The sequence below is a fragment of the Colobus angolensis genome, unplaced genomic scaffold (assembly GCF_000951035.1).
Source record: "Colobus angolensis palliatus isolate OR3802 unplaced genomic scaffold, Cang.pa_1.0 Scaffold420, whole genome shotgun sequence".
Lineage (NCBI taxonomy): Eukaryota > Metazoa > Chordata > Mammalia > Primates > Cercopithecidae > Colobus > Colobus angolensis.
The window spans coordinates 30,709-48,742 of record NW_012117600.1 but is presented as its reverse complement, the minus strand read 5'-3'; the positions used below and the strand labels follow the sequence as shown (position 1 = coordinate 48,742).

Below are 18,034 nucleotides of genomic sequence, written 5' to 3'. Positions count from 1 at the left end.
CAACGGGAGCCGCGTAGAGCCTCGGGACTGCTTCCCGGCAGCGTAGCCTCCGTGCCCTCCCCAGGGCCGCAGGCGCAGCTCCGAGACCTTCAGCGCGGTTTGCCTCTCCTCTCCCCAACCCCCTCCCAGGGGACGGCGCTCTTCGCGGGGCACACTGCACCCGGGTAGGAACTTGGTGGGGGCCGGGCCACCGTGCCCGCTGGGCAGACCAGGGGCGGGGAAGCAGGCCTGGCTTGGGCGGGGCGCTTAAGCCTTGAGGGGCGCCGCCGCGGTCGCTGCGGAGAAGGGGCCACGTGTAGGGAGCGGCGGCCGGGGAGCTGCACAGAAGGCGTGGAGATTTGCAAACTGTTGCTGCCACATGGCTGCTCCATTCGATCCATTCACATTGAAATGAGGCCGGCGTGTGCCTCATCTGCCGCAGGGCGCTGCCACGCGTCAGCCCGGGCCGCCGCGTGCCAACTGGGGCAGTGGGACTGGCAGAGCCTGGCAGCCGTGGGGGCGCAGCCCGGGGCCTGAGGCCAGGAGGGTGTGGGGGGAGGGAGTCGAGCTACCCTAGCCACTCAGGCGCCGCAGTTTTGAGGACCTTGGCCCTACAATTGGGAGTGAGCTGGCGAGAAAGGCCCAGGACCGACGGGTTTCAGAGGGGGGCCGGGATCGATGCCGCCGCTCCCCGCAGATGCGCCCCGGCAGGGCTACTCTCCATCTGCCGCTGCTCGCACCTGCCGGTCAATAAATCGATTTTACAATTTAATGCAGCAGCTTCCCGCCCGCCTGGGACAGATGCCGCAGCAGAACCACCTCCGCCCTCGCCCCTCCCCTCGAGGGGCGCCAGCGGTTAGGGACGGGATTCCCGCTCAGCGGGCGGTGCCCCGCGTGGCCTCCTTCAACTCTCTCTGGAGCCCCCACAAGGAACTGCCTGCTGCGGGTTTTTCCCGCGGGACAGAGTGGGTTCCCCATAGAACAGGCCTGAGACTGGCCGAGGAGAGAGGAAAGTGATGACTTGGTGGTGGCCTTGAGAACTCATCTGGGGGCTTCAAGGGAGGAACAGAATGCAGTGACTGATGATAAGAAGGGCCCCGGTGAGAAGGAAGGGAAGGGCATGGGCGCTGAGGGACATCAAACTCTGAAGAATCTCCCTCGGGGGGACTGAGCAGAGATGGGGAAGAGGCAAGTGAATAAGCTTGACATGGACCTGCTTCTTGGCACTTCCTAACCATGTGGTCTTGGGCTTGTAACTTAACTCTAGCTCTACACTCACTTTTCTCATCTGTGCAATGGGATAATAATAATAGGGATGGCCGGGTGTAGTGGCTCATGTCTGTAAGCCCAGCACTTTGGGAGGCTGAGGAGGGCGGATCACTTGAGGTCAGGAGTTCAAGACCAGCCTGGCCAACATGGTGAAACCCCGTCTCTACCAAAAAAATACAAAAATTAGCCAGGCATGGTGGTGTTCACCTGTAATCCCAGCTACTCAAGAGGCTGAGGGAGGAGAATTGCTTGAAGCTGGGAGGCAGAGGTTGCAGTGAGCAGAGATCATGCCACTGCACTCCAGCCTGGGTGACAGAACGAGACTCTGTCTCAAATAGTAATAGTAATAATAATAATAATAACAACCTTGGAGCCTTAGAGAGTGGCTGAGGGACTGTATCAGATTATGCATTCATGCAACCCAATAAACAGTCATTTCCTTTCCCCCAGGTGACATCCAGACAGTCAGGGGCAGACTTGGAGTGGAGGGGAGCTCCCTGACTGCAAATGAGTTCCAGAAGGAAATGAAGGAAAAAGCAGAACCAAAGACAAATGCTCATAAGGGATGAGGCATGAGGAGCAGAGGGTGGGGAAAAAGAGAGGAAAGTTAGGTAGGGCTCAGAAGGGATCCAGACCCTGTGGAAAAAGCCAACTGTTTGAGGTCCTTTTTGTGGCGAAAGGGTGTGACAAAGTTCTTGACTAGAGGGAGAAGACTGGAGCTTTGAGAATGGGTTTGGGGAAGATATGAAGGTTTGGAGGAACTAACCGCTCACATTCTTGGCCTTTGGAAACCAAGACGGCACTCCTGCCAGGGCCAAGTGTAGGTTTCAAATTGGAACCCTCCTCCTTCATGGTGGCAGTTCAGAGCCGAGGCCTGTGGCAGGAAAGAGGGGCATCTTCCGCCCTGGTCCTGGGAGGTCTTGGCAGATCAGCCCTCTCTATGTCACCAAGAGAGCAAACTGACCGGGCTGGACCGTCCACTGGTGGATGGCTCATGACACAAATGTGCCAAGGAAGGGATGTCCAAGTGGCTGGGACCCTTGGTAGGAGATAGAGTCCCTGCTCTTGCTTCTCACAAGACCAGGAGGGCCTCCCGTCTCCTCCTCCCAGGTTCCCCAGGAGCCCGAGGGCCTAGGCTAGTTGCAGACTCCCTTGCCTTCTCAGAAGCTCCAGTGCAGGAGATGCCTGGCACTGGGGTAACTGGTATAGACTGGGCCGTCTTCTTCTGGAGAAGAACAGCTTGGGTCTGCAGAGACAATGGGCCCAAGAGAGGAGAAGCTGATGGTCCTCCACATGAGAAGCATCTTCTAACCATGACTCATGGCCGGTAGACATTCTCTCCAGGCCTCCTGGGTGCTGGTCAGCAGGAGAGAAAGAAGAGGGGGCAGGGTGAAGACCTGCCGGCTGGAGAAGCCTAGATAGGCCTTGCTGCAAGGGCTTGAGTTATGGTGACCCGGCAGCTGCCCCAGCTTCATTTGCCAAACCCAGGGAATGCCTGGAAAGCTAGGGCCAGGAGCCACGCAGTGGGTATTTCCAGCCATGGAGCAGGCCAGGGTTTAGGGCAGCCTCCGCAGCAACTTTCCCAGAGCCCCCAGCTTCCCCTTCCCTAGCTCCTTCCTGTCCCTACCCTAGCCAGCAAGCAGGGAGGCTCAGGGAAAGGGAGGGAAGGCTCAGGGCAGCCTCTGCATGAAGACCCCTAGGTAGGAGGCCTGGCCCGAGCCTGGCCTTGCCTCCCCACCTGGATCCTATAGGGCTCAGAGGCCTCTGAGAGGTCTTGTAGGGTCAGAGAATGGAGGGCACAGGGCAAAGCATTGCTGGGAGTCACTGGGGCAAAAGAGAACTTGTGCTGAAGGACATGGTGGGGTGGGGGAGCAGAGCCTGACCTGAAAGCAGGGGTTCAGCCACCCTCTTGGACCTGCCTCCCTACCCTGAGGTTTTGCCTCCCCTGTAAAAGCTTCCTTACCTGCTCATCCTCCACCCTGGCTGTGCTCACCTCACTGTCCTCTCCTCTTGCCCCCTCTCAGGATACTGCTTGCCCATCCCTGAAACCTGTTTCCTCTGTGACCTTTGCCAGCTGGGAAGCTCTCCCAGCCCCACCTTCCCCGGCAGCTTCACACCTCTCCTCTGGCTCTGGCCTTCCATCAGCATCCAGGCCCGTGACTGCCCCAATCTCTTGGTGTCCCCAGGTCCTTGCGTGTCCTCCGCCTTCACCCCACTGAGTGACAATTCGTCTTCTGGAAGAAACCCTGACCTTTCCTCATTTTTCCACATAGCCTCTGATCTCTGATCCCAGCTGCCACCCAGGACCTGAAGCAAGCATGAGGCAGGGATGGCGCCACGCCTCACTCTCTCCCAATGGGGCAACCTGGGAGTGGGCCGTACTTAGATCGGCCCTGCTCCCCAGCAGACTCCCTGGAAAGAAGGGTCAAGCCTGAACCAGGAAGTAGTGTTTCAAATACTCTCAGACACAGAGGAAGAAACAGGGGGAGAGTCGGGGGACAGATGCCAACTGTGATCAAGGCCTGAACAGGCAGGCCCCTGTTCCCTGGAGAAGGCTGGGGAGGAATCCCACTGCCATGGTCAAGTAGGTGATGGGTCTTAAGCAGAGGATGATGACCGGCTGTCTCCTTCTCCCACCACAGTCAGAATGAGAGGAAACAGGCTTCAATTGTGGCAGGAAGGATTTAGGTTAGACGTATGGGAGAACTTCCTGTGACAGAGTGTCTATACAGTGGATCCCAGTTGTTAATCCAGGTTGAACTCTCCCCTGAACTGATGAGAATTGCACGTTGATGCTTGCTAATGAGTAACTTGCCTTGCCTGTGATTAGCAAAGAAACCCCAGCCCAGAGAATTCTCCTTGTGTCTAGACTTTCCCCAGGGAAGAAGTCCAGAGAAACCTGGAGGCACCAGGAGCTAGGCTCCCTGGGAGCCCCAAGGAGTTTTCTGGACAACGTTTAGACCACTGTGAGCCAAGCTCACTTTGCCTCTCCTGCCCCCATCCCTCTGGGTGCAGCTCTCAGAAAATCAAGCCCAGTGGAGCTGTCCAGCCACACAAATTTTGCAGCAAAGGGGCAGGCTGGATTTAAGATCTGGGAGCTTACAGAGAATTTCCCAAGCGACAGTGTAGTTAGGGTGTTTAGCACCAGGGGTTTCAGTAACAGCCTCCACCAACTCTGTATGTTTAGAAATAGACAGGCATCAATCAGGCGCAGTGGCTGACGCCTGTAATCCCAGCACTTTGGGAGGCTGAGGCAGATGGATCACCTGAGGTCAGGACTTCAAGACCAGCCTGGCCAACATGGCGAAACCTCATCTCTACTAAAAATACAAAAATCAGCTGGGCGTGGTGGCAGGTGTCTGTAATCCCAGCTACTTGGGAGGCTGAGGCAGGACAATCGCTTGAACCTGGGAGGCAGAGGTTGCAGTGAGTCAAGATCGAGCCATTGCACTTTAACCTGGGTGCCAAGAGCAAAACTCTGTCCCAAAACCATAAAAATAAAAGTAAATAAAATAAATAAATAGACATTAACCAGGCACAGTAGCTCATACCTGTGATCCCAGCACTTTGGGAGGCCGAGATGGGCAAATCATTGGGCCCAGGAGTTTGAAGACCAGCCTAGCCAACGTGCCAAAACCCCATCTCTATTAAAAATAGTAATTTAAAAGTTTAGCTGGGTGTGGTGGTGGGCGCCTATAATCCCAGCTACTTAGGAGACTGAGGCAGGATAATCCCTTGAAACATTGAGGTAGAGGTTGCAGTGAGCCAAGATCATGTCACTTCATTCTAGCCTGGGCAACAGAGCAAGATTCTGTCTCAAAAAGGAAACAAAAAAAAAAAAAAAGAAATAGGTATCCACGCTCGGGCCCACTTGCCCCAGTCTCAAGAGTCCTGCTTGGGCAGCGTGAACACTGCTATTGTTGGAGCCATTGTGGCTGCTGAGATCCCTGTGCTTCCCCATGGCTGACTCCCTTCTCCTGCCTCCCCTCCTCTCCTCCTGTGGCTTAACCCCCATCCCCTTACTACACTCTTTCTCCAGGTGAGGAGGAAGCTGGGGAGACCTGGGACAAGTCTATCAAAACCACCACCAAGAGAAAAGAATACATGCCAAAGGTACATTCTATCTGGGGCATGGCCCTATAGGCCCCATGGTTAGTGTTCCCAGGACCCTGTGTGTGTGTGATGCGCACATGCAGAGTTTGGGTCCATCAGCCACTCAGTTGTGGATGAGGTCTACCACATGCCTAGCACTGGGCTCGGGTTAGTAAGGCCACAGAGGAACATAAAATTCAGCCCTTGTTGTTCACAGCAGCTGGAAATGAGATAGAAGCACGTGAAAAGGAGTGTGATAACCTGTGGAACAGGCTTCAGAGAGGAACTGGGGCCCCGAGGGTTACAGGAGGCTTTGTAGGGGAGGAGGGATTACACTGGGCCTGGAAAAAGAACAGAATTTAGATAAAGAGAAGGGGGTAGGGGTGTGGGGGCGGTGGCTCACACCTGTAATCCTAGCACATTGGGAGGCCGAGACGGGTGGATTGCCTGAGCTCAGGAGTTCAAGACCAGCCTGGGCAACATGGTGAAACCCTGTCTCTACTAAAACTACAAAAATTAGCCAGGTGTGGTGGCGGGCGCCTGTAATCCCAGCTACTCGGGAGGCAGAGGCAGGAGAATTGCTTGAACCTGGGAGGCAGAGGTTACAGTGAGCCAAGATCATGCCATTGCACTCCAGCCTGGGTGAGAAAGTGAGACGCTATCTCAAAAAAAAAAAAAAAAAGACAAGAGAGGGCATTCCTGGTGGGGGAATGAAGAGAGGCAAAGGATCTGGGTGCAAATGAAGCAAGTATGGCTGGGGCAGAGACTTTGCCTGTGGAGGGGTGGACATGAAGTTACATAGCTGTGGCATGGAAACCCACCAGGCAGATGAATTTGGATTTGATTGACAGGTACTAGGGAGCCTGTGGGTTCTTGAGCAGAGGAGAGTGCCCTCTGCATGCTCTCTAGCAGTGGTATGCAGGGTAGTCTGGAGCAGGGAGGTACAGAAAAAAGCCCAGAGGCAGCTAGGAACATTTCTTATCTGTGTCTGGTGACCAGGTGAGCACTTATTTCTGAGTCCTGTCCCTGAGTTGGTGGCTCCTATGCACCTAAGAATGCTAGAGGCCTGATGACTGGCTGAGATAGACTCCACACTTTCCCTGAAGGCAGCTTCTCTCTCCTCTCACCTTCTGCTTTCCAGATAGGCCCCTGCAAACATGAGACTCGCATCAGGGCTTCCCTGGCAACCATACTGAAAGTGGGGGCAGCTTTGGCCATGCTGCTGTCCTGGTCAGCCCTCTCCCCTGCCTCCTTTTCCCCTTAGAGGCCCGAGGCCCTTCCTGGCAGCCCAGACTGCCTGGAAGAGGAGAAAGGTTGGCTCAAGCCTGGAATGCAAAAAGGGAGTCCAGAGGTACCTTGGGGGAATGATTTGGGCCCCTATGTTAGAAGCTCAGGGTGAGGTGAGCTCTGAAGGGCACTTGGACCAACACCACATTCAATAACTAATGACTTGAATACCTCTGGGGACAGGACTCTCACCCCCTCTCCAGGGTGCTGCATGCTCTTTAGATGGTCCTGGTTACAGAAAGTGCAGCCTCTTGTGGATCTGAAAGTCCCGACACATGCTTGGCACTGGGCTGATGGTTTGGGAGGGCTTCGGCCTAGGCCCTGCGGAGAGAATTCCAGAATGGCACTGCAAGAGGGGGGTCCACTAGCCCCTTGGGCCTGGAATGGCTCTGCTGGGTCCTGTGGACAGCCTGCTGTACCTCCTTGGTCCCCTAGGCTGGGCCACAAGAAGCTTCCAGCTCGAGCTGGGGGTGGAGCAGCCAGGGTGAGGCCGCCAGGTCAGCCCTTCTCACCCTCACCAGGGAGGCCAGACCCAGGTCAGACTCAGGTCTCCCAGGCTTAGATCATCACCCTCCAGCCTCTGTGGCAGCTCCCACCCCTAGCTGAGTTCACTGCTCTGGCCGGCTGGGGGACATTGTTGTCTCCTGGGCCCCTCCCTGGGCTCAATGAGCTGTTTGTTGGCAACGTCCGGCGAGGGTAAGGGGAGGGTGGGCACAAGGCGCCCGCACACAATGGGGATTCCGTCCATTCTGAGATGGCTGCGGGAACCAGGCTGGCTTTGTCCCGTGGACCCTCATTCCCACCATTTAGCAGAGCCGGAACTTCAGGCGGAAGGCCCCGTATAAGAACAACAATGTCGTCACCCTGTCTGGGGGGGAGGGTGCTGTAGGCCAGGCATACTAGGGGCCCAGGGGACTCACCGCCTGGGGCAGCCTGAGAGGCACTTGGGATAGGTCCTGGGGCGGAGGCTGTGCCCCAAATAGGAGGCAGACACAGGCGGGCAGATGAGTGCCCTCCTGCCCTGCCAGTCCATTAAGGAAGTGGGCTCAGCCATGCTCAGCTCCTCTGCATGCACGGAAGAGCCCTAAGGTGCAGAGGGGACCAGCACAGCCCATGGGCCTTGCTGGGTGGTGTGCAACAGTGGGGCTAGGTCAGGGGCAGCCTGACCTTCGTGCATCCAGCCTGGGCAAAGATCTCTGCCCAACGTTGGGCTCGGGCCTGTTTCTGGGCCCCTAGGCTCGCCAGCCTGCCCCTCTGGAAGTGGTGCTGCCCACTCAGACAACAAGTGTTTATTTTCCAGTGGGGAGGCAGGACATCACAGCGTTTCCCTCCTGCCTGGGGCTGCAGCGGTTCTCACAGTCTGGGCACTGGTGACATCACCAGCCTTTCCTCCTCAGCCCTGGCCTCCTTGCCTCCCCCTCCCCACCCCATGCCCTGGCCAGGCTACGCAACTCTGAAGCTCCTGCTTCCGGCATGGGCACTTCTGAGCGGGTACTCACAGAGGCGTGGGAGCAGCGAACTGGACCAGCCCCTCATCCGTTCACTGCCCCTGGCATTCAAGCCAAATCCGGGGATAGCCCCTCTGTGCTTACCCCCACCAGAGAAGTTGGTGTCCCACCCAGATCACACTCTCAGTTCCACGCTGGCCCTTTAAGGGTCTTGGGAAGCCAGAACAACAGGAAATCCAAACGGCCTCATTAGGCAGCTCGGAGCTCAGCACAGTAATTAGTGCCCTGAAAACAAAACAAGGAAAAGCAGGTGGTGGTGCCCCCCTCAATCTATTTGCCCCCCCGACCCCGCCCCAGCGTGGCCTGTTAGTACCCACAGCTAGGCAGCTGGGACTGGACCCCCTCCCTCATAAGCCCCCTCACTCCAAGCTCCTGAAGCTGCTGCCCACTGCCCAGTCCAAGAGTCAGAGCCTAAGCTCGTGAGGAGCGGCCGCAGCTTGAGAGAAGCCACAGGGACGTGCACTGGGCTTCCCCTCTCCCGCAGCCAGGTGGCTACTGGGCCACAGCATCCTCCACCTGTTTGGAAAATACCTCAATGGGGGAAAGGGCTGTGTTGGGCTCCTCCAGAGGGAAAGGGGAGACCCCTGGGAATCCTAGAGCAAGAAGCCCCCCTTAAGAGGAGAAAAAAGCCTATTCTGTGGTCCTGCTTCTCAGGCTTTGGTGAACCTCCAGGTGGGCAAGACCACTTGAGCAGAGGGGGTGGTCACCCACAGGCCCTCTAGACAGACCCCAGGGACTTGCAAGCCCCCTCAGCTAGTAACAGCCCGGCCAGGAACCAAAAGGGATCTTAGTGAGTGCTCCTCTATGGCGAGCTTGCAGGTCCGGGTTCATTCCATCCTCTGCCTCTTCCAACATGGCTATATATATATATATATATATTTATGTAAATTCTGTCACCCATGCTAGAGTGCAGTGGCAGGATCGCAGGCCACTGTAGCCTCCACCTCCCAGGCTTGGGTGATCGTCCCACCTCAGCCTCCCACGTAGCTGGGACTATAGGTGCCCACCACCTCACTCAGCTAATTTTTTGTATTTTTAGTAGAGATGGGGTTTTACCATGTTGCTCAGGTTGGTCTTGAACTCCCAGGCTCAAGCAATCTGCCCCCGTCGGCATTCCAAAGTGCTGGGATTACAGGTATAAGCCACTGCGCCTGGCCTTCTCCAACATTTGATGCAATTGAAACCCATTCTGTCCCTGACCCCTGAGATGTCTCCCTCTATCTGTAATGCCAGAGAAGGGACATTCTATGCTCTACTTAAGTAACAAATATTCACTTAACATATTTCACTTAATAATATTCCCTATGCCATGCCAGTGGGGAGTTCCTGGAAAGGTTGCGGGGAATATAAATGGTACTACCTTGTGGTAGCTCATTACTGTAAGCACTGTCCTTCGCTCTGCCTTTAAAAGGCCTTGGAGAGGCCTGGCGCGGTGGCTCAAGCCTGTAATCCCAGCACTTCGGGAGGCCGAGACGGGTAGATCACGAGGTCAGGAGATCGAGACCATCCCGGCTAACACGGTGAAACTCCGTCTCTACTAAAAAAATACAAAAAACTAGCTGGGCGAGGTGGCAGACACCTGTGGTCCCAGCTACTCGGGAGGCTGAGGCAGGAGAATGGCGTAAACCCGGGAGGCGGAGCTTGCAGGGAGCTGAGATCTGGCCACTGCACTCCAGCCTGGGCGACAGAGCGAGACTCCGTCTCAAAAAAAAAAAGGCCTTGGAGAGCAGAACTATGACTTTCTCCCTCTGCATATCCCCCCACAGATCCAGTGCTTAGTAGGTGACTGGTACATGCTTGTAACCAATCAAAAATGGACCAGAAATCACCTCTCTGACTTCAAGGATTGTACTGTGTCAGCCCATGATTCAGCAAGCAATAGCATCAGCACCCTGCCAGGGTCCCCCGTGCTTGGGTAACGTCCCAGCTTCTGTGTTCAGAGCCCAGGCCTCCCTCTGCACCTCCCCAAGGGCCTTGTGCAGAGCAAGGGCTGAGGGCACCGGGGGAAGGAGTAGCGGGTCCTCCTGAGAACAAAGCTGGCATGACCCTGGGATGTGGGGAGGAGCTGCGCCAGGCTGGCCTAGCTACAGGCTGAATGAGGACTGTGGCCAGCCTATGGCCACTGAGTGGGACTGTAATTAAACTGCGGGTAGGTTTCTGGTCACACTCCTGTTGGCTGAGAACAAAGGCCCCAGCATCACTGCCCAGGGGGAAAGAGAAGGAGCAGAGGGAGGGAGTAGGGGTAACCCAGAACCTGCTATTGGACTGGACAACTGGCCTCCAGCTGGGGCAGGGAGCTCTGTGGGCACCTCAGGCAGCCACCTGCTAGGTGGGCATCTCTGAGGGGCTCCAATCTGAAACGGAGGGGCCAGTTCTGCTGGCAGAGGTGGAAGGGGCCAGCCAGAAAGTGACCAAAGGGTTACAGGGCCATGGAGCAGGAGTTCTCTGCCCTGGCCATGCAACAGGATCGCCTGAGTAGCTCCTGTGGGCACCCTGATAGAACTGTTCTGAGATGAGGCCTTGGAGGCACTGGTATTTTCCAAAAGCTCTCCAGTGACCCCGTGTGCAGCCAGGGTTGAGGGGTACTGCTACCTAGAAGCACAGGGCCTCCTGTTCCTCCTCCTGTCCCTTCGCTGAGGCCCACAGTGCTCAGAGGCCACGCCCACTGGACCCAACAGCCCAGTTTCCCCGCATCCACGGCTAGGCAGTTGGGATTGGAGCCCTCCCTCATAAGCCCCCCATGGCAAGCTCCTAGAACCGCTGCCCATTGCCACAGTCTCCTGGTAGAGGTGGAGGGGACCAGAGTCTCGAGGCCTTTGGAGAGGTCCTCATCTTCTTGACCCTCTCCCTTAGTGGAAAGTTACCCAGGGAAGCAGTTGTGGGCAGACAAAGCAAGGTGCCCCGGGGGTGGGAGGAGGCGTGGGTTGCCTGTGAGGCACCTGTGGCCTCAGCCACCACCTCCGAAGGGACCCTACTGCCTCACTCTCCAGGCCCCCAGGCCTGGAGTAGCACCTGGGAGAGCAGGCTGGGGACTGGGAGGGAAAGAAGGTAGACCCGGAGCACCTGAGCCAATGGGGCCTGGCCCCAGGCAGGGACGTGCTCTGGTCCTGAATCATTTCCCGGATATAGCTCAACAGCCCAGACTTCAAGGTTTTGGGGGGAAATCTTTTTTCCGAGTTCCTCGATCTGTCATGCCCCTCCCCCCTGGCCGGATGGGACTGGACCAGTGTCGTCTCTCAGCTCCCCCTCGGCCTCCCAGCTCGGGCCTTCTCCACTGAGCTCTCCACTGGACATTGTTTCCCGCCTCAGGAAGTCTCTGATGCCCTGCGCTAGATTTTGTTTTCCTTGTTATCGGGACAACTAATATTTTTTCCTGTGCAGAAAAAAAAAAGAGATTTTCCCAAGCAGATTACAGCTGTCAGTGAGGGGGGGAGGGGCTGGAGGTTGAGCCCTTCACCCTCCCCCCGCCACCCTCAGAGAGCCGAGCTTTTGAATGAAGGAGGAAGCCCTGGCCCCAGATCCAGTCAGGCGAGCTGGAGCCAGGGGCAACTCTGGCCTTGGCAGAAAAGTCAGGCCTCTCTCCTCTACCAGCAGGGACCCTGCTCCTGCGAAGACTGTTATCCACCGGCCCACATGTCTAAGGACAGGGAGAGGGTCCTGGGCCTGCCTTCTCTCTAGTGGGGCAGGAAGGGCAGACTGCCCCCCAGCTACAGGAGAGAGGTCCCAGGGTCCTTGGGAACTGATTCTTCCCAGGCCAGAATTCTGAACTGTCAAGCAGCCCTGTGGGACCGGGGTGGCAGAACATGAGGAAAGACACCTAGGAAGGGTGTGAGCACACGCGAGACCCAGCTCCACCAGATGGTGTCACTTTGGGCAATTTCCCGAACCTCTCTGTGCCGTGGGCGCCCCCTGCCCGCCACCAGGGACAAATGGATGCCTGCCTCACCTACCTGAACAGCCATGTGGTGAGGATGTAGACGAGAGAAAGATTCTAATTCCATGTCAGGGGTTCCTATGACTCCATCAGAAGGGTTAATGCAGGTGTCTCAGTACCTATGTGACACAAGTGAGGCTTCCCAGACCAGCAGTCCAGAAAGCAGAGGCCTTCACCGGGCAGGTTCTGCTGGAGTGACACACTCTGGCCCAGCACGTGCACGCACACATACACATGTGCACACACACACACACACACACACACACAGGCTGGGCGTTCTTCCTCGGTAACCTCTCACTTTCTACATCAGGTGCTGTGGTCCTAGGATGGGACAGGCTGCCTGGGCCTTTGGGGTAGGAACTGGCAGCACAACCACCACCACAGCAACAGGGCCTTGCCTAAGATGACCAAGTTTCATTTCAAGTTAACAACAACAAATAGAACAGCTTCAGATGTGGGTTACTCAATGTGGTTGGCAATGGATTAAGAAAATCAGTCGCTCCCTCATGCCCTGGATCCACTTGTAGGGTGATGGTCTGCTCCGAGAGGCTCTCTTGTCTTCCTCTATCCACATGGTGGGCTCCACAGTGGCCTGTATGGGGCCAGTGAGGCATTTGTTGGGGGGATGGGAGGAAATATGATTTCTATTTTGATTTATTTTTTAGTTAAAAAACAATTTGGGAGACTGAAGCAGGTGAATCACCCGAATTCACCCGAATTCAGGAGTTTGAGACCAGCCTGTCCAGCCTGGCCAACATGGTGAAACCCCGTCTGTACTAAAAATACAAAAAATTAGCTGGGCATGGTGGCGGGTGCCTGTAATCCCAGTTACTTGGGAGACTGAAGCAAATTTGCTTGAACCTGGGAGGCAGAGGTTGCAGTGAGCTGAGACCGTGCCACTGCACTCTAGCCTGGGCAACAAGAGCAAAATTCCATCTCCAAAAATATAAATAATAAGTAAAATAAATAAAGAAGAGTACGACATAGTCCCTGCACTCAAAGAACACATAGTCTACTAGGTGACTTGGGAGACTGAAGCAAATTTGCTTGAACCTGGGAGGCGGAGGTTGCAGTGAGCTGAGACCGTGCCACTGCACTCTAGCCTGGGCAACAAGAGCAAAATTCCGTCTCCAAAAATATATATAAATAAATAAAACTTTAATAATATTTAATATGTGTTTTTACTGTAGTGTATGCATAAATATTCACAATAAAAAAAGTTTGGGAGGCCAGACACAGTGGCTCACGCCTGTAATCTCAGCACTTTGGGAGGCCAAGGCAGGAGAATTACTCGAGGCCCCAAGTTCAAGACCAGCCTGGGCAACATAGTGAGACCCCCCCCCATCTGTTTAAAAAAAAAAAAGTCTGGAGACCACCATCCTGGAAGATCAGTGAGGGCTTTCCATCCTATTGGAAGCCAGTTTCAGGCTGGGTACTGGGGTGGGGAAAGGGAGTGTGGAGGAAGGGCTGGTGAGCTCCAGCTACAGAACCACGCAGCAGTCTGTACATTCCTGGCCACCACTGGTCCATGGCCTCCTTCTCCCTGTTCCCCCTTTAGGTCTGCGTAAGTCTCAGATGGGTTCTAGGACCCTGGCTGCCAAGCTCCCTGCAAGGGAGAGAGTGGTCCTGTGTGACCGACATACTCCCCTGCCCCTCAGGCTGGTTGATGTGTGGCTCAGTGAGGCTGGGGTCCCTGCAGCTGCACTGCATTCCATGTCATCCCCAGGAGAAAAGTCCCTGGCGGGAGGCGGCCCTCTGCCGGGAGGCTGTTTCCTCAAGCGGCCAAGGTAAGAAGTGGGGAATTTCCAGCCCAACCCGCGGGGCTGACTTCAGTACTGGGGGCTCCTCTCCTTTCTCATGCAGCCAGGCTGGGATGAGCACACAAACGCTGGAGTTAGACCTGGTTGTGGGCAAGACCATGTAAAACGCTGGAGTTAGACCTGGTTGTGGGCAAGACCATGTGGGGGCAGTGGAGTTAGCTAGGCCTGAAAGCCTCCAGCCGCCACGCCCTGCTCAAGAGAACCCCAGGGCTGTACCTGCAACCAACAGAGACTCAGCCCTGGAAGACCCCAACAGGGATCTCAGGGAGGGGACAGGGGTCTGGAAATCCAGCACCATACTTACTCATGGGCTTGTGGGGAATGACTCAAATCGATGAATGCCCCTGCTTAACCCCAGGTTCTGCCCCAGGGCTGCTGGGCGGGCCTGGTGGTAAGAGAAATGGCAGGTCTAAAGCTCATCTCACAAGGCAGCGTTAATTAGCCAGCACTTCCAAGGATGCTGGTGAGTCAAGGGAGCCAACTTGGACCCATCAGGAGCTGGGAGCCAGGAGCCTCACATCCCAGACCATCTTGCCCTAAAAGCTTGGCCCACAGGAAAGGGGAGCTATCCCATAGAGCATTCCCTGTATCCCTGCACTGTGCTCCACTGGGCAGGGAGGGTGGGTGCAATCCTGGATGCCAAGTGGAGGAAGAGGGAGGAAGTCAATAGTGCCCTGGTGATGGTGGCACACATGGATGTCCCAGCTCAGGCCTGTGGAAGGGCTTAGGAAACAGACTCTTCCTCTGCTCTCATTGAGTCTCCTGTGCCTCAGATACACTTGTGAGTTTTCATTTCATTACCCAGCTCATATGTTTGCTGTGTACACATATATATGTGTTTTGTGCACATATATGTGCAGCCTTGTGTGATTGAGACAAGTCAGGTCAAGGAGCAGGCAGGGATTTACGCAAGGTTGCTGAGCAGAAGGAGAGGACCTGAAAAGTGAAATAATAGTCCAGCCACCATCATTGTAGGCTAGCAATGTGTCAAGACCTGAGCCAGGGCTTTTACCTGCATTATTACCAATCTGCCCAGCAGCCAACCCTCTGAGGGAGGTATTATTGTCTCCATTTTACAAATCGATAAATAGAATGAAGCTTAGAGAAGTTAAGTGACCAGCCTGAGGCCATGCAGTGAGCAAATCTAGGCCAGGATTTGAACCCGGGTCAGTCTAAGGCCAAGCCAGAGATGTCTCCACCAAACTCTCTTGGTGTGGTCCTCCTCCATTACGCCCCATCTGTTCCTTGTCTCTGAGGCCCTGGCTGCCCTGGTCTGAGGTAACAGGCCCCTCCCCTCCTCCTCTCCCCCCCCAGCCAGGCAAGGTGGAAACACAGAGTTTGTCTGAGGCCTTGTGGAGCCCAGGAAGCAGTGTGCAAACCTTCACACCAGCCCAGGCCGGGTTCAGAGAGGGTCTGGCTGGCCCTGGGTGTGGGGGGATCAGCTAGGGCTGAGCTGGGGCAGCTGTTTACAGTAAACAGAAAGCTCTTGAGGAAGGAAGGAGGGGAGGGGCTGGGGTCGTCATGGAGACAGGGACGAGCAGCCAGGACTCAGCACTGACCCACAATGACTGGTAACGCATCCTTGCCTTCCAGAGCAGAGGAGGCCCAGGGAAGGTCTGGACCAGGCAGCCAGAGCAGGAGAGGCAGGGGCAGACAGGTCTGGCTCAGGGCAGACTCGTGAGAACACACTCCCACCTCTTTGTGCCTTTCTACTTATTGTTAACAATCACAACGCCTGATTCTTGAGCTTTCACAGTACGTCTGGTGCGAGGCCCTTGAGAATAAGTTTTCTTATTTAATCCCAACAATAGCCAGGTGGTAGGTACAATAATAGTCTCTAATTTATAGATGAGGAAATTGAGGTTCAGAAAGGTTAAGCAATTTGTCAAGGTCAAGCAGCTGGTAAGTGACATAGCAGAAATTCCAAATCAAAAACTCCACCAAGGCAGGTAGGAGATGAGCTAGCTGGTGAAACTCCGAGCCCCTCAGATGGTGGGGAAACTGAGTCCCTTAGGTGTCAAGGGGACTTTCCCAGGCTTCTGGTGTTAGTCAAAGAGATTGCCAGGAACAGAACCCATCTGTTCTAGCCCTAACCACTAGACCACACGGCTTCTCCATGGCTTGAGCTGGGAAGGTCCAAAGAGAAACTCCCTTTCTAGCCCCAGTGTGGAGTGTAGACTCTTCCCCAGCTAACACGGTTGTCCCTGTGGAGGCCAGGCTGGGCCAGGGTGCAGTGGGGGATGCTGGGGGGTTTCTGCCCACACATATGGTTTCCAGATTCCAGGGGATGAAAAGGAGGCCCTTAGGGGCGGAAATGGGGGATGTGTGATGACAAATTTAGACTGATTGCTTAAAAAAAAAAAAAAAAAGAAGCCAAGAAACCCTATAAAATAAAAGCAAAAATTCCACTAGAAAACCAGAGGGAGTTATCTGATTGTGAAACTGAGTGCCACGAGGAGTGCACAGTTTAATGTGGAACAATATCTAGGGTTCTTCCAACTTCGGCTGTTCAGAGGATGCCAGGGAGGGAAGGAGGCTCTGTCTGCTGTTCCTGCTTCACCTGCTGGGGCCTGGGACAGGGAGGTAGTCGGGCAGGACACCTGTGAGGATGTCTGGAGTCGGGGTGCTTGCATGTGTCCTGCTGGTTGTGGCCAAGGATCCACACTGGCTCACGTGGAGAGCGGCCCAGTGGAGGCTCCAGCTGGTCCGTGCTGAGAGCCTGGGGAAGGATGAGCTGGAAGCTGGGGGTTTGAGGTATCTCTGAGTTCCAGCCTTAGAGGGAAAGACCAGGAACAGAAGGTAAAAGAGAGAACATCTGCCTCGTACTCTGGTCTGGTCGGCAGCAGGCCCAAGGGGTCAAAGGTCAAGGGGAGGACAAGGGGGACTTCCTGAAGCTCCCGGGAGAGTGCCAGCCAGGCCGACTGTTGTGCAAGTTCTGGGCTGGCCTGCGAGGCCAGGCTGGCAGAGGAGTCATGCCTGATCAGCGGCCAGCATGGTGTCTGCCCAGCCCCCTCGGCCTGTCCTATGAGACTCCTGGCGCTGGAGCAGTGCCCTGTCTCCTTTCCTTCAGGGAACCAAGCCCCCATCCCAAGGAAGCACTCTTGTCCCACCTGTGGCCATATTCTACATGCCCGCAGGCTTCCTCTCATTCTCATCCTGAACCTCTTTTCATTGGAATTGCCATTCATCAAGAAACCAGAAAAACCTACTCAAGCAAGCTTCTTTCTTCCAATCCCATGCTGATATCTGAAGAAGTCAGAGGGCCTTGTGAGGGAAGTGCTGGGACAGGTCTCGAAAGGAAGAGGGCAAGTGCCTGGGGCTGCTTGGGCGCCAGGCCCTGGGCTACCTTGACAGATGGGCGGCACCGCTCTCATTTCAGCCTCGCGAGAGCCTTTCCAGGTCTGTAACAGTTATTCCCATTTTACAGGAGAAGAAATTGAGGTTCTAAGGGCTTGATTGGCCTGATGGCCAGTAGGGGCAGAGCAGAGACTTGCGCTTGCCCTTTTACAGAGTATGTCCTTGTTCCTCAGTTCAACCTATTTTGGCTGGAGCTGGAAAACAAGTATAAAGAAGGACCTAGGATGATGCCCTGCTCACAACCAGCATGGGAACACCATTAATCAAGGCTGAATCTCATGGACAGGGGCAGGATCCAGGATGGAGCCTCCTGTTAGCTACCAATTTGTCTTCTGCAATTCAGCAGCTGTAAAGTCAGGAGGTGGGATCAGCAGCACGGTGTCTTTCAAATTGGGTTCCTGGGCATCCTGGCATCTTATAGATATTGGGATAGGGGGCCAGGCATAGTGGCTCACGCCTGTAATCCCAACACTCTAGGAGGCTGAGGTGGGAGGACTGCTTGAAGTCAGGAGTTCAATACCAGCCTAGGCAATCTAGCAAGACCCCCATCACTACAAAAAATAAAAATAAAAATTAGCCAGGTGTGGCATCTATAGTCCTTGCTACTCAGGAGCCTGGGGTGGGAGGATCACTTGAGCCCAGGAATTCAAGGCTGCAGTGAGCTATGATCGTGCCACTGCACACCAGCCTAGGCAATACAGCAAGGTGTTGTTTCTATTAAAAAAAAAAAGAGGCCAGGCGCGGTGGCTCAAGCCTGTAATCCCAGCACTTTGGGAGGCCGAGACGGG

The 18,034-nt window shown here is 55.2% G+C and overlaps 1 protein-coding gene across 1 annotated transcript in view; it reads right to left on the bottom strand.

Annotated features, from left to right (window-relative positions):
* Positions 1-8,627: 8,627 nt before the first annotated feature.
* VPS18 (vacuolar protein sorting 18 homolog (S. cerevisiae)) overlaps positions 8,628-18,034 on the bottom strand; it is a 17,821-nt gene continuing 8,414 nt past the window's right edge. The window contains exons 5-7 of the mRNA XM_011956674.1: positions 16,716-16,834; positions 16,563-16,630; positions 8,628-8,728 (exon numbers count right to left, since the gene is read on the bottom strand). Coding sequence (XP_011812064.1) covers positions 8,628-8,728; positions 16,563-16,630; positions 16,716-16,834 — 288 coding nt within the window. The remainder of the gene's footprint in view (positions 8,729-16,562; positions 16,631-16,715; positions 16,835-18,034) is intronic.